General features: G+C 41.9%; 1 protein-coding gene across 4 annotated transcripts in view; it reads right to left on the reverse strand.

Moving 5' to 3' along the window:
- ttll11 (tubulin tyrosine ligase-like family, member 11) overlaps positions 1-15,530 on the reverse strand; it is a 217,714-nt gene that overhangs the window by 48,264 nt on the left and 153,920 nt on the right. For 3 of the 4 annotated variants that reach the window (XM_085965581.1, XM_085965582.1, XM_085965579.1), the window contains one exon: positions 4,627-4,704. The exons of the other annotated variant lie outside the window; for it this stretch is intronic. In XM_085965581.1, coding sequence (XP_085821707.1) covers positions 4,627-4,704 — 78 coding nt within the window. The remainder of the gene's footprint in view (positions 1-4,626; positions 4,705-15,530) is intronic. 4 annotated transcript variants of the gene reach the window in all.

Consider the following 15,530-nt stretch of genomic DNA (forward strand, 5'->3'; position numbering starts at 1 on the left):
GGGGACCCGCCTCCCGGGAAGATGGCACGGAGGCGGGTTGGGAGCGGGTTTGGTACCCGCTCCCAGTTTCTGCCATTTTCCCGGCAGTCCCGCCTCCAAACCTGCCGCCCCAGGGCTGGCAAAATTCCCTCCTGGATGTCAGACAAGCAGTCTGACAGCACAGAGGCAGTGGAGGGGTAGAGCTGGGTATCATCAGCCTATATGTGGAAGCTGACCCCCGTATCTACAGATGAACAATCAGGAGGGAAATTCAAATGTTGCCTGGTAAAATAGATTTCCTGTTTTGTACTCATGCTGACTTTTTCAGTAAAATTAACAACAGGAGGAACTTCATCCCCTGTAAAAGGTGAGCAAACAACTTGCTGCTCATTGATATCTCCCAATGCTGGTGAATAATCAGCCACTGGGACATGAGAAAGGCCCAGGTGACTCCCTCAAAATTTGTCCGTTCCTCCCATGGGAAAGTGCATTGAATCTGCTCGCCACCCATTGTAATGATCAGTAACCTGTCATTCTGGAATGGTACACTAGGTGGTGCTGTATGTATATAAGAGTGGGCCACCCATGATGCACTAGGCTACCCACAAGGCAGCAGTCAAGAGATGGAGGCCTCTACAGATACTGTACCTAGTCCACATGTGCTCAATAAAGTGTCTAGCAAAAGCTAGCTGTTCTTAATAAAAACGACTAGTTATTAATGAACATAACACCCATCACATCACGTTGACACACATCATTGTACTCTATAAACTACATACAATCACTCAAAAGATTTCATGGGGCGATCAGCTGAATATAGTTAGGTTATACTGCAAAGACATGGGGCTGGATTTTGTGAATGGAGACGTGCTGGAGGCGGGCTGCTGCTCGTCGGGTCTCAATCCCGCCTCCATCATGTTCTGGCCAACCAGAGGGATTTTCCCGATTGACCTTGCGGGCTCAGCAGGCCAATTAGGGGGAAGTCATTGACAGAGCATGTCAACGTCTGACGTGCCATCTGTCAAGACTTCTTGAATGAAGAAATGTCAGCATTTGACAGCTCTGTGTAGTTTGATGAGCCCTTGTGTTCAGGACTCATCAAACCTTTCAACTTTGTAGAAAGCAGATGACTGTTGGTTTGGAGGATCCAACAGCCAGTCTGTGAAATCTACAACGAAGATGTCGGGTCTCCGGAACCACCGCTGTAGGCAGAAACAAAGGTAAGTGAACATTTTATAACACTTAACACTCACCTCACATACATACCACTCCCCATTTGCACCCATCACTCGCCTCTACATCTCACTTTCAGGCCCCTCCGACCCCCACAGACCTCCTACTCGACTCCTCCAACCCGGCGGGGTTCTCAGAGTTCGGGAAGCCTTCACCTGAAAAGGTAAAATGGCACTAATCCTTTTTTCTGCCTGTTAACAGGTAGTTAAAAAGATTTAATCCCTTTCCCGCCTCGAGGAGACGGGACCCAAAGCAGGGCATCTTCCCGCCTCCTGGCAAAAGGGCACGGAGGTGGGTTTGCCATCCGCCCCCACTTTCTGCAACTTTACTGGCTGTCCCGCCTCTGCAGGGCTGACAAAATCCATCCCATGAACTTAGTGCCTTTGGCTAAAGTGTTCAATATATATTTGTACATATATAAGAAATTAGTGGAAATTAATCTATTTTTAAGGATTTTTTTTGAGTACATTTTTAAATTTCAGTTTTGGTTCTGCAAAGGCCAATTAGAATTAAATCAGCTACACATTTCTGTACATCATTTAACAACCTACAACATTACATATGAGAAGTTATTAATATATTGCAGCAAAACACTATCAGGAAGACTTGCAGGTATACAGGACAACTCATATGTAAGAGTGTTACAAGTAATACATCAAGGGTTCAGATGATGCTGATGAACCACAAGAGTGCAACACATAAAAAGAAAAATGATTCAGTACATATGCTACCAAAGCAAATGCACAAAAGTGAGATGAGCCTTCAGATAAGCAAATCCTTAACTGAGTGGAAGAAACTAGGCTGACGGACAATAAAAGAGTCAGAAATGACAAAAGGCTGTTCAGCAGACCTTGCAGTTTAGTCTACTTTCATAATTTGTTTAACTTAATATCATGCAAAATGAACTGGAATGGCTTGATTCCTCAGTAACAAGTACTGAGCACTTTTCTACCTTTCCAGGCAAGTACATTAAAGGTTTATTATTCCATAAATAAAATGTTTAGTTCACTTTAATTTCCCTCTTTTTCCTGTCTCGGTGCTGCAATTATCTCTCTAGTCCTAATGAATCAAGAATATATCCATTTATTTGTATTAATAAATGCTTCCACCATGTCCATATTCATTATGTTGGGTGGCAGTTAAATTCCATTAAATTTGTGATTTTTAAGATTTTGATCATGTGTCCTTTAAATTAGTGCTACCACTGGCATCCTCAACTTCAGCAGTAGCAATAAAATGCAAATGAGGAAGTGCAGAGAACCTGGATGCAGCAGTGCCATAAATGTAAAACGTGTCACTGGTGGTGCATTGCATCATTACTGCACGCATGTCACTTTTCATTGCCACCAGTGCTATGCAATCCCGTCACCACTGTGTTACATAAATGGATGGCTTTTTAAAAATTAATTCTCTGGATATGGGCATTGTTAGCGAGGGCAGCATTTATTGCCCATCCCTAGTTACCCTTGAGAAGGTGGTTGTGAGCCTTTTTGAACCGATGCAGTCTGTGTGGTGAAGGTACTTCCACAATGCTGTTAGGTTCCAGAATTTTGATCCAGCGATATATGTCCAAGTCGGGATGGTGTGTGCATTGGAGGTGAACTTTGAGGTTGTGTTCCCATGCATCTGCTGCCCTCGTCTTTCTAGGTGGTGGAAGTCGTGGGTTTGGGAGGTGCTGTCAAAGAAGTCCTGGCGAGTTGCTGCAGTGCATCCTGTGGATAGTGTACTGCAGCCACTGAATGTTTAAGGTGGTGGATGAGCTGCCGATCAAGCAGATGGATTTGTTCTGGATGGTATCAAGCTTCTGACCTTCTGATGGTGGGAAGGTCAGTGATGAAGCAGCTGAACATAGCTGGGCCTCAGACGCTGCCCTGATGAACTGCTGCGATGCCCTGGGGCTGAGCTGAATTGCCTCCAACAGCCACAACCGTCTTGCTTTGTGCTAGGTATGACTCCAGCCAGTGGAGATTCTTCCCCTGATCCCCATTGACTTAAAATTTTTTACTAGGGCTCCTTCATGCCACACTTGGTCAAATGCTGCATTGATGTCAAGGGCACTCACTCGCACCTCACCTTTGCAATTCAGCTCTTTTGTCCATGTTTGTTGGACCAAGGCTTCAATGAGGTCTGGAGCCAAGTGGTCCTGGCAGAACCAAAACTGAGTATCGGTGAGCAGGTTATTGATGAGTAAATGCTGCTTGATAACACCATTGATGACTCCTTCCATCACTTTGCTGATGATTGAGAGTAGGCTGATAGGATGGTAATTGGCTAGGTTGGATTTGTCCTGATTCAACAGCATTGCAGCCCCAGTAAACTACAGAACCCCTTCCATTAGAAGTAGCTTTGTAAAACAAAAACAAAAATCAATATTCTTGGTTCCAATAAGAAGATTTAGGTACCTTATATTTTATAGTTTCTAGAAAACTTGGGATACAAATTCATCTTGAATTCATTAGAAAAGAATATCGGCCAAGTGTAAAATGGGTTGCCGATATGCTATCGCCCTTTTTGCCAAGACGAATTTATACACCCCTGAATCGAAATAATGTTATAGTTTTAAATTGCATTTTTACTAGGATTACATGTCTGGAAATTGTAGTCACAGAACACTGACTATATGGTCCTTAAATACAGTACAAAGTACAGATAGTAAATAGTAATTCTGGTCATTAGCAGTGCGATTCTGGTTTTATCACAATCCATTATGTAGTATAATAATTGCAATTATAAATAACTGGCCTAAATCAGAATAGTGAAGGCAAGAAAACAGTCTCTCGGTTCCCAGTCAATCTAATTACAGCAACAATAAGATGATTAATTAAGGCAGTACTTCATATTATCGGTGTAAATTTGTATGAACAACCAATTTACAAAGCGAATAAAGTTAATTAAGGTTTTTTTGTGAAACTTGAAACCTCAATCTCATTTACTTGAAACGTTAAGTCAACATTCAGAGAGTAAGAACTGGTGGAGCCTAATAAGAAAGTGCATCATTTGTTGTATTTAATGTCATGTAAAATTAACTGGAATGGCTTGATCCCTCAGTAACCGTACCATGCAGTCCTCTGCCTTTTCCAGCCCAGTGAGTAGATGTTTACTGAGAGCTAGGTGATGAAGTGGGTTCACTGCTGGCACATAGGCTTTAATCCAGTTCAGACTAATAGGATGTTACAGCTCTACTGTAATGAGTTTGGACAGTCTCTGCAGTTCCAATTGCAGGGCAAGATCCAATAGCACAAAATTACCTCTAATTTTGTGCTAAATTGGCAATCTGAGAGACTACAGGATGGCTGGTGTAAGGAGGAGAAAAACATCACACTGGTGTTGCACTAGAGGGTACTTGTTTGAGATTTGAGCTGAGGCACATTGTTAAGATAGAGAAAGATTTAATTTCCATCTAACTATACTAACCTGACCTGGGAATCCTTCATTCTGATTGAGTGCCCAGAATGGAAAGTGTTCCATTCCTCAGCATCAACATCATTCATCCTGATGAGTACAACAAAAAGTCACAAAGTAAAACAAAACTGAGATTTGTTAATTTTAATGATTGCCTTGTATGATTTCCTTTGGTATAAACATGAACGGATTAAAATTGTGAAACATGTTTAAATAAAAACAGCTCACTTTTGTCATGTATGTGCTCATTTAGGTAGTGAATAAGGGAATAGAAATCACTCCCTGTTGAAAGAATTCTCCTGGGTTGGGTATGACACAAGACCCCATATTTGTACATACACAGTGGCCAAGAAATTCAATGGTGCTACGCACATTTTTCATGCACCTACACCTCCAGTATGGTGGGCAGGAAGCGCACGCTCATTACGAACTGGAAGTGACTGCAATAGAACTGAATATCAGGCACGGTGTACAACGGGCGGCCGATCCAATACCGCCCGGTTTTCACCACCGCCCGAGTCAAATTTCTAGCTCATTGTTAAAAAAAACCTACACCAAGATTACCCATATTTCAGGTAGGATCCATGGGGCTGTTTCAATTGCTTTGTGACAGAAACAGGAGAATGGGAGTCGGTGTATCTTTTTGTTTTCATGTCCATATTTTTCTCCCTTATGTTAGTGAAACTGTCCCGCAGTATACATGGAGTAACTTCACTAGCAATAGGGAGAAATACTCTCCCAGGCTAGGTCATTATCTGGAATGCCAGCTCCTCGAGGTAATAGTTTAAATGCAGAGTTAACCATAATTTGGAATGTGCTTTGGGCTAATAGAAAATTTGTAACATTACTATTGGTACTTAGTCCAATCTCTCCATGTCTTTCTGGGCTCCATCAAGGTCAAACCTATGAAACACCTAACCTTTTTAATTGTCTCAAGCTGTATCTCTTGTTATGTACCTAATATACAAAGCAATATTCAATTCTGTATTCCAATATAGTTTTACAAAAATAGATATATAAATGATGCCAAAAGGAAATACAACAAATTAGTTGGTCATAGTACACCATAAAATGTAAATGCCTCTTCCTGTTTGTATTCATGTTCCCATAAGATATAAAATTGATTTTCCATCATTTGTATAAATCTAACTGGGGTACCTACTTCCAGAGCAGCTATTTAACGTTCTTATTATTCAAGTGAACTCAAAAAGCCTCACTCACACACCAAATAATTCCAAAATTGCTATGTTAGTTGAAGCGACTAGTTCCCAACACAGTGTGTAATTTGCAAACATGCGGGCTGTCATTTTTTGCATTATTATACATTTTAATGACCCACTAGATAAGAAACACTTCCCCATTCTGTAAAAGACTGTAGGTTCGAGCTTAGGAATTCCAGGAATTAATTTCAGTGAGGTTATTGTCTCAGAAGTGTGCTGACCCCACTTTATCCTCAGCCTACATTAAATACTTAGATGTTTAACATTTTCAGGGGTGGTGTAACTATTGTTAAATTTTACACACTTTATTTAAACTTAGAACAAAAAACAAAAATCTAGAAATCTGAGGGGGGGATTTTAACATGGGTGAGCGGGTGAGGGGGTTAAATGGGCAAAAATTGCAAACATGTTGGGAATCCAAAATAACAACAGAAAATGCTGGAAATACTCAGCAGGCCAGGCAGCATCCGTGGAGAGAGAAACAGAGTTAACGTTTCAGGTCTGGGACCCTTCATCAGAACTGGAAAAAGCTGGAGATGTTCTGATGAAGGGTCTCAGACCTGAAACGTCAACTCTGTTTCTCTCTCCATGGATGCTGCCTGGCCTGCTGAGTATTTCCAGCATTTTCTGTTGTTATTTCAGATTTCCAGCATCCGCAGTATTTTGCTATTACATGTTGGGAATCCAGCTCCATTCCGCCGACCTTTGGGTTTTACGGAATCAGGACTAGGGGCGGGCAGCCAACCTGCTCCCAGGAGGTGGGTTGGCATTTAAAATATGTTAAAGAGGCAGGTAGCTTCAGATTTAACCTGCTTTGCAGGTTTTACAGTGGCCCGTCGGGTTTCCCGGGCAGGAAACCAGGCTGCTGCAGTGAGGCGAAGACAGCCTCAGGGAGAAGATAAGTACCTTCACAGCAATCCTTGTGGGCCAGGAGGAGCAGGAGTGCTTCCTCCTGGCCCCTCAAGCGCCCCCACCATCAGACCCCCCACATACAAACGCCGCCACTCCCGGGATTGGAACCCCCCGCCCCACCTCGGGGTCAGGGATCAGACCCCCTCTGTGGTTAGAGATTGGACCCTCCTCAGGATCAGGGATAGAACCTACCTAGTCCTGCGGCCTCCAGGTAGGAGTGCCCCTCGCCTCATTGGAAGTCAAGCCTGTCAATCAGGCTGACTTCCAGGCGGGGGATCTGTCAGGGCCAAGAGTCGCATGCAGTGGAGTTAAATCTCCACAGTGTGCAGGGGAACCCAGACTTCTGGGTTTCCTGCACACAACTGGACCCCCGCCCCCACCCCCCCAGCGTGTCAGGAAGTAAAAATTCCCCTCATGACTCCATTTCCAAGCACAGTAAAAGGCTCCATAAATTACAGATTAGGGAAAATATTAAATAAGTGAGACTATTAACACCTCAAACTAGAGGCTCGCCAAAAATCTGTGAAACGTGACACGTTAGATTAAAAATCCTGAAGCAAAGAGGTAATTAAGCACGCTTATGTAACAATCGCACCATAAATTCATACATACCAACTTAAAAAACTAGAAGCACATAATTTTTCTTCCAATGGGGATCGTTAACACTTACAATCTGTGTTGGGAACTATTTACTTTAACTAACATAGCAATTTTTGAATTATTTGGTGTGTGAGGCCATTTGAGTTCACTTGAATAATAATGTTAAATACATTAGTACCCCAAATAGATTTATACAAATCATGGGAAATCAATTTTATATCTAACGAGAACATATACAAACAGGAGAAGTTGGCACAGCCCCAAAAACCTGACACCAAATGGCTCTGAATTTTGGCCTCGAGACTTGGAAAGAGGTAGTTAAGCTTGAGGTTAGTGGAATGTCATCTTGTTGTAACTTAAGTTGTAGCTACATCCATTTCAATACTTGTAAGAACAAAAATCTAAAGGACACAAAAATCGCAATTTACAGTAGATTTAGACATTTCATAAGAGGCCAAAGACACACAATTTTTCTTCTAGTGGAGATCTGGGACAGAGGTTTCTGCAGTATTTTGGAACCTTTGCCTTTCAAGTCAAAAGTAACTTGCACTAGATGGGTTACAGACTTACCACCTCTTTCTCTCTCCACTAGATCTTCAATACTATCTCACCAAACACTGAAGGCATGATGCAGTAGTGTGCTGCAATAAAACTAAGTTGCAGTAAGTGATGAAATAGCTCTGCAAAGTCCAGGAAGTTTAAACAGAATGTCAGCAGGCAGCTGTTTATTTTTACTGCAAACTTGGACAAATGGACGCTGGGTCCAGTACGCTGACTATCTGCATAAAATTAAAGGGTTGCCAGGTATGAGTTAACAAATTTAAAATAAAATAGAGAAAGTATATAAAGAGTATATGATAAAGGGATAGTGTCACAAGTTTTTAAGGGTGTGATGGAGAGCATTTTAACAACTCTACTAAAATTCTATACTATAGAATCTGTAAACATCACATTTGCCCAACCAGTAGCTCTGTCGCTTATGAAGTGCTTACGTTTGGTGGTCACTGCGTGTAATGTCTGGCAGTTTCCCCAATGAACATTTTGCTCACTCACTCACTTGTGCATCAGGCTATTGGTGCTGTTACCTGCCTGTGCCCTGTTGGCGTCTGGCTCTCATCTTTCTTCCCTCACTTTTCTCCATCCTCTGCAACTCAAACTCCATTTGCTTCAACACAGCTCTTCAGGGACTGCACCTGAACATGGTGCTGAAAATGGAACAAATCCTCTGAAGTTCATGCAGGAAGGTGGTGTCTCCCTTACAGGGCAAGAACAAGCAACAGAAAAAGTGACTTCCAGCTGAACGAGGAAAATATGTAAAGCTTGAATTTCCCCATCAAGTCTAACGTACATCGATTTAGGAAAATTATCTGTTCAGTCCCAACACATTTTTAAAAAACGGATCTGAAGGATGCTTCATTTGGGAATGGGTCCGTTTTTTCTGTAAATATCCTCCAGAAAGCCAGATGTCATTTTTACAGGAAGAACTGACTGAACACTTCTTTCACAAAAAAATGGAACAACTGCAGGAGACTGATTTGTAGAAAGAGGGACCTTATTAGAACTCAGCTTCTGATTGACTAGCTGCATAAAATACAGATTCTTGGCATATTTGAGGGAGCATTTCACCTCAAACAAAAGACTACGAATACATCTTTCCATTCCATATTTTTCACCTTAGCACACAACCCTATTTAAGGTGTGCGTGAAGAAATAGATGGAGGTGACCTCTTCTGCCCTCCAGCCAATGAAGAACTTGCAGATAAGAAAAAGCTGGATAATTCTGTCGACAAAATATATGAACATGCTTTTGCTTCATCAGTGGGGAATAACAATGCAATATATTTTTATTCATAAAAGGGAAAAACTATATTTTACCTTCACTCATCAGGTGTTAATTGCCTCCAGTTGTCAAGTTTCGACACCGAGGCACAGTAAATTGCTGCATGTGTGGCTAGAGCAATTCGACTGCTCCATTGTAAATACTGTGACCATGCCTGCTGATCAGTACCAGACATTCAGCCAATGGAAAAGACAATGAACAAACACATTTCCATTTATATAGTGCCTTTAACAACCTCAGGACTTCCCAAAGGGCTTCACAGTTAATGATAAACTTTGGAAGCGTAATCACTGTTGTAATGTAGGGAAACGTGACAGCCAATTTACGCACAGCAAGGTCCCACAAACAGCAATGAGATAAGAGACCAGATAATTTTTTTAAATCATGTCGGTTAAACGTACTGCTGTTCTTCAAATAATGCCATGGGATCTTTCATGTTAATGAGACTCAGTTGGTCGCATGTGCATTGGCAGCAGCACACAGGCAGAACAGATTTTCTGGGGTATATTCTGGGTCAACAAAAGGAAGCTTAAATCCTGTGTTAGTTTTGTCACAAATATTGATGAGCAAGCAATTGGCATGCTTGCATATAATATAAAAGTAGACAAAAGTAACAGGCTCCAGGGGACATCATGCTACAAACAAGACAGATCCATAGAGGAAGGGCGAAGCAAAAAGGCAAAGGTGCAGAGGATAGTGCACAGTGGGAAGCACAGTGGGAAGCCTGTTAAAAGGAAATAATAGAAGTAAAAAGTGCGAATAATAAAAATGACAATCCACATCAGAAATGTTTTTTGGACGGGGAGAACGAGATAACAACAGGATTTAAGCCTTAAAGAGGGTCAATTATATACCCCATAGAATTTAAATTCAGGAAGGAGATGGAGTACCTACAGTGGGACAGCAATAAAGCACCTGCTGTCAAGTCTGGGAGCAGACAATTTCTGTACAAGCTGAAGAATCATGCATAATGGATTAAAACATCTCAGTAGTAATAAGAAAGCCTACAACGCAAAAGATAAGAACATCCTGCAGGCTCACAAAGAGCAGAATACAAAAACAGATAAGGGAGGCAATTTGGTCCATCCAGCTCATCCTTCCACAGGAACCTACAATGCCCCCAACCCTCATCACGGCATCTAACCGCCTCTTGAATGAATTTTTTGCCTCCACAACCTAAACGACCATTCAATCTATTAATTAGTCTCTGTGAAGAAGTGCTTGCAGTCTTTATCCAAGTTTGTATCCATGTCCACTTGTCCTGCAGTCATGGTTTAACTTCAAATAGTGCTCTGAATTAACTTTTTAAATTTAATTTAGCTCCTTATATATCTCGATATATGGTCTGCTCTCTTCCTCGGATACTAGGGGTCAGCTCTCATGACTCTTCTCTACACCATTTCCAGGACTTTAATGTTTCCTTTGTACTTAATCATAGAATAGTACAGCACAGGAGGCCACCATTAGGCCTATCAAGTCTGCACTGGCTCTTTTGAAGAGCAATTCAGTTTGTTCCACTCCCCCACTCTTTCCCCATATCCCTGCAGTGACCGGATCTGAATATAGTAAAAGATAGGAACTTGCATTATATAGTGCCTGATCACTCGTTCACAATGTTCCAAATTGCATTACCAAATTGAGATCACTTCAACTTTATTTATTTATTTCGAGGCCAGCTATCATACAGGGAAGCCCTTCATCAGAAATGGAACATTGAGTGATGTGGGTACCCAGACTATTCCACTATAAAAATGGATCTCTTTCTATCTACATCCTCTGGAAGTATTAACAACAGGCTAATGCTAAGGCAACAAAACAGAAAAGAAAAAAAAAATTAGATGCAAAAATACTTTTATTCCATTTGCAAACTTGGTACTGCATCCCTTTTGTCATATGAAATGTTTAATTTTCTAGTTGTCTGGTTTGTCATTCACCTGACAATGCAGTCTCCTTATTACGAGATGATCACAACAGGCAGAAACATCTAAGACTCTTGCCATGTGTTATTTCATACAGGTGTATATTAGAAACAAAACAATGAGCAATCATTATTTGGGTTTTTGACCATCTTTTTGTCAGAACATGCATGGCTACAACATTTTATCTAAGCGTAATTTAAATAGCATTGTTTTAAGAAGTAACTGATTGGATAAACAACATACATTAGATGTTGGGTTTATGAATTTTCAGAAGGCTTTTGCTGTAAAAATAACGGCGAGGCTATCAGTGCTCGCCATTATTACAGGGTACAGGAAACTTAGTGTTATCCGGAGGCTAAATATCCGGCAAGCTCGAGCCACCGGCAAAAATCAGGAGCCATTTTGTTACTTTTTTTTTCTTCTCGTGGCTTTTTTTTTCCAACAGTCAGGCTCTGCAAAGTCTCTCTGAAGCTGTTGCTAAGCGACAGAGACGCTTCCAAGGTATGGCCGACTGTTTAAAAGCTGTTGCTAAGCAACAGCGTTTGTTGCCAGATACAGAGTCAACATTAACGCTGGTTTGTCCGGCAGTTTTGAGGGAACGGCAACAGCTCAGTCCCGTCGGTGCCGGATAGCACAAAGTTTCCTGTAATATCTGACAGCAACTGCTGGCATCCGCGCAGTTAAACGCGAACATACAGACGTTGCTGTCCGGGATACCCTGCTCCTCCACAGGGTGCGCTGTTGCAGGCCTTGCCAATAGACTCGGCACTGAAATCACTAACGGCGTGAACTTAGGATACTTACCTACTAGTTCTGCACTAAAAATGGCTGAAAAAGTTAGGGCTGGTGCATTCAGGAGTAAATGAGTTTTTAACAGCGTAATAAATGATAATTACTGCTGAACAACCTCTCTGACCCTGAAAAATTAATTTTACAAGTGTGGAGTCTCATTCTCTCAGAAGAAAATTAATGTTGCAGATTTAAAAAAAAAAATAAAACTTGAAATAATTTTTTCTTTTTTAGTTTTTCTGTATTTCTCTTTTATCTCTCTCCCTTAATCCCATCTGTATGTCCCAATCTTTATTTTGCTTCCTGGATAATGATTTAAATTTCCTTTTTTTTTACTCCCTGGTTTGCAATCTGCATGTCTCAGTGAGGATATTTCAATCTGATTGGTTGAAGAGCCTCGCTGTTGCTTGACCTACTCACAGACACCACAGATCCCTTGTAGAGGGCGCCACACTGGATCAGACGCCGGATTGGTAGAAATCCCAGCCGACAAGTCTGCAAAAAGTCTCTTGGCAACTGTATGCGAGATGAATGGCAAAAGCAGTTCCTTCGCTGCCGAGAGCAAAATCCAGGCGTTAAGAGTCTCACAGGAAGTTTGCCAGTATATGGCATAAGAGGAAATGTAACAAAATGTGTTTTAGAAATAGGGGCACACAGTAAAAGATCAAAGACATGTTAAATTTGTACAAGGCAATGGTTAAGCCACAGTTAGAATACTGTGCGCATTTTGGATGCCCCAATATATTAAGGACATTAAAGCCAGAGACTATAGAGCATAGATTCAGCAGATACCAGGGATGAGAAACTACAGTTATGAGGAGAGACTGGAGATACTGAGATTATTTTCATTGGAACAGAGAAGGCTAAAGAGATTTAACAGAAGTTTTTAGAATTATAAAAAGTTTTGAAAATAATACAATCTTGAACATAGCTAACAAGTGCAAATTGTACGCATAACTTAAGACTATGGTAAAATTTAATCCAAAACTAGCGTCCATCAATCTTTTATAAGCTAGGTTAGGCAAGTGCTGGTTAAAATAATGGAGATGGAAGAAAGGGATATGAGCAGGATGAGTCCATGTCCACAATCATAGAGTCAGAGTTATACAGCACAGAAAGAGGCCCTTCGGCCCATGCCGGCCATCAAGCCCAGTCTATTCTAATCCCATTTTCCAGCACTTGGTCCGTAGCCTTGTATGCTATGGCATTTCAAGTGCTCATCTAAATGCTTCTTGAATGTTGAGGGTTCCTGCCTCTACCACCCTTTCAGGCAGTGAGTTCCAGATTCCAACCACCCTCTGGGTGAAAAGGTTTTCCTCAAATCCCCTCTAAACCTCCTGTCCCTTATATTGAAACTATGACCCCTGGTTATTGACCCCTCTACTAAGGGGAAAAGTTCCTTTCTATCTACCCTATCTATGCCCCTCATAATTTTGTACACCTCAATCAGGTCCCCCCTCAGCCTTCTCTGCTCCAAGGAAAACAACCCCAGCCTGTCCAGTCTCTCTTCATGGCTGAAGCGCTTCAGCCCAGGTAACATCCTGGTGAATCTCCTCTGCACCCTCTCCAATGCAATCACATCACTCCTATAGTGTGGTGACCAGAACTGCACACAGTATTCCAGCTGTGGCCTAACTAGCGTTTTGTACAGCTCCATCATAACCTCCCTGCTCTTATATTCTATGCCTCAGCTAATGAAGGCAAGTATCCCATATACCTTTTTAACCACCTTATCGACCTGTCCTGCTGCCTTCAGGGATCTATGTACATGCACACCAAGGTCCCTCTGATCCTCTGTCCTTCCTAGGGTCCTACCATTCATTGTGTATTCCCTTGCCCTGTTAGTCCTCCCAAAATGCATCACCTCACACTTTTCAGGGTTAAATTCCATTTGCCACTGTTCTGCCCATCTAACCAACCTGTCTATATCGTCCTGTAGCCTGAGGCTTCCCTCCTCGCTATTTACCACTCCACCAATTTTCGTGTCATCTGTGAACTTACTGATCATACCTCCTACATTCATATCTAAATCATTAATGTACACTACAAACAGCAAAGGACCCAGCACCGATCCCTGTGGTAGACCACTGGACACAGGCTTCCAGTCACAAAAACAACCTTCAACCATCACCCTCTGCCTCCTGCCACAAAGCCAATTTTGGATCCAATGTGCCAAATTGCCCTGGATCCCATGGGCTCTTACCTTCTTGACCAGTCTCCCATGCGGGACTTTGTCAAAAGCCTTACTGAAGTCCATGTAGACTACATCAACTGCACTACCCTCATCCACACACCTAGTCACCCCCTTGAAAAATTCAATCAAATTGGTTAGACATGATCTCCCCCTGACAAAGCTATGCTTGCCTCTCCAATTGGAGACTAATTCTGTCCCTCAGAATTTTTTCCAATAATTTCTCTACCACTGATGTTAGGCTCACTGGCCTGTAATTCCCTGGTTTATCCGTACTACCCTTCTTGAATAATGGTACGACGTTAGCTGTTCTCTAGTCCTCTGGCACCTCCCCTGTGGCCAGAGGGGTTCTGAACATTTGTGTCAGAGCCCCTGCAATCTCCTCCCTTGCCTCACACAGCAGCCTGGGATACATCTCGTCATGGCCTGGGGATTTATCCACTTTTAAGCCCGCTAAAACCGCTAGTACCTCCTCCCTATCAATACTAATTTGTTCAAGTATATCACAAGCCCCCTGCCTGATTTCTATGCCTACATCGTCTTTCTCCATAGTGAACACAGATGCAAAATATTCATTTAAAACCTCACCTACATCTTCCGGCTCTACATACAGATTGCTACTTTGGTCCCTAATGGGCCCTACTCTTTCCCTGGTTATCCTCTTGCCCTGGTTATCCTCTTGCCCTTAATATACTTATAAAACACCTTGGGATTTTCCTTTATTTTGCCCGCCAGTGTTTTTTCATGCCCCCTCTTCGCTCTCCTAATTTCTTTTTTAAGTACCCCCCTGCACTTTCTGTACTCCTCTGGGGCTTCCACTGTTTTTAGTCCTTTGTATTTGCCAATACAGAATCTAAAAACACAATTCTAGCTTTCTAGTTTCCACAGATAGTCAGATATTATTTATAACATAACCTAAGAAACCAGCAATCAATTTTGTCAAATCTCAGACTTATTTAAAGGATTGTCCTTCAGCTTCAACCACTCTCCAGTGAAGAACCCTTTGTCAATGACACATTCCAAAATCCTGCAGGCAGCATTAGTGAGAAAATTCATGAAAGGAGGAGGAAGGTGAAGGAACGGGGGTGAAGATCCAGAGGAGGACAGCCCACAGTGGAAGTTTTGTACTTTTGAATCAATTAGCAATGCTAAATTCTGTCAGACAGATTACCACTGCATTATCAGGGAGGAGATCACTATTCCTCTTAACCAAAGTAGTTGAGGTGTTCACGCTTGTAAATTGTTCGAGTTTTTGAGGGTCATACATATTTAGAATGAGGTATTATGCATGGATAAAACTGTAGAAAATAATAGACTATTTTCAATCAGTACACGTGCATAAATTGTGCAGCAACCAAAAACCTAAAATAGACGCACACTTGCACCATCATGTTGAAAATCACAAGCTTAAGTATTGTACTGCCAACTACAGGATGGTCGATGGC

Source organism: Somniosus microcephalus, chromosome 23 (genome assembly GCF_052327205.1).
Source record: "Somniosus microcephalus isolate GS21.2 chromosome 23, FLI_Smic_1.0, whole genome shotgun sequence".
Classification (NCBI taxonomy): domain Eukaryota; kingdom Metazoa; phylum Chordata; class Chondrichthyes; order Squaliformes; family Somniosidae; genus Somniosus; species Somniosus microcephalus.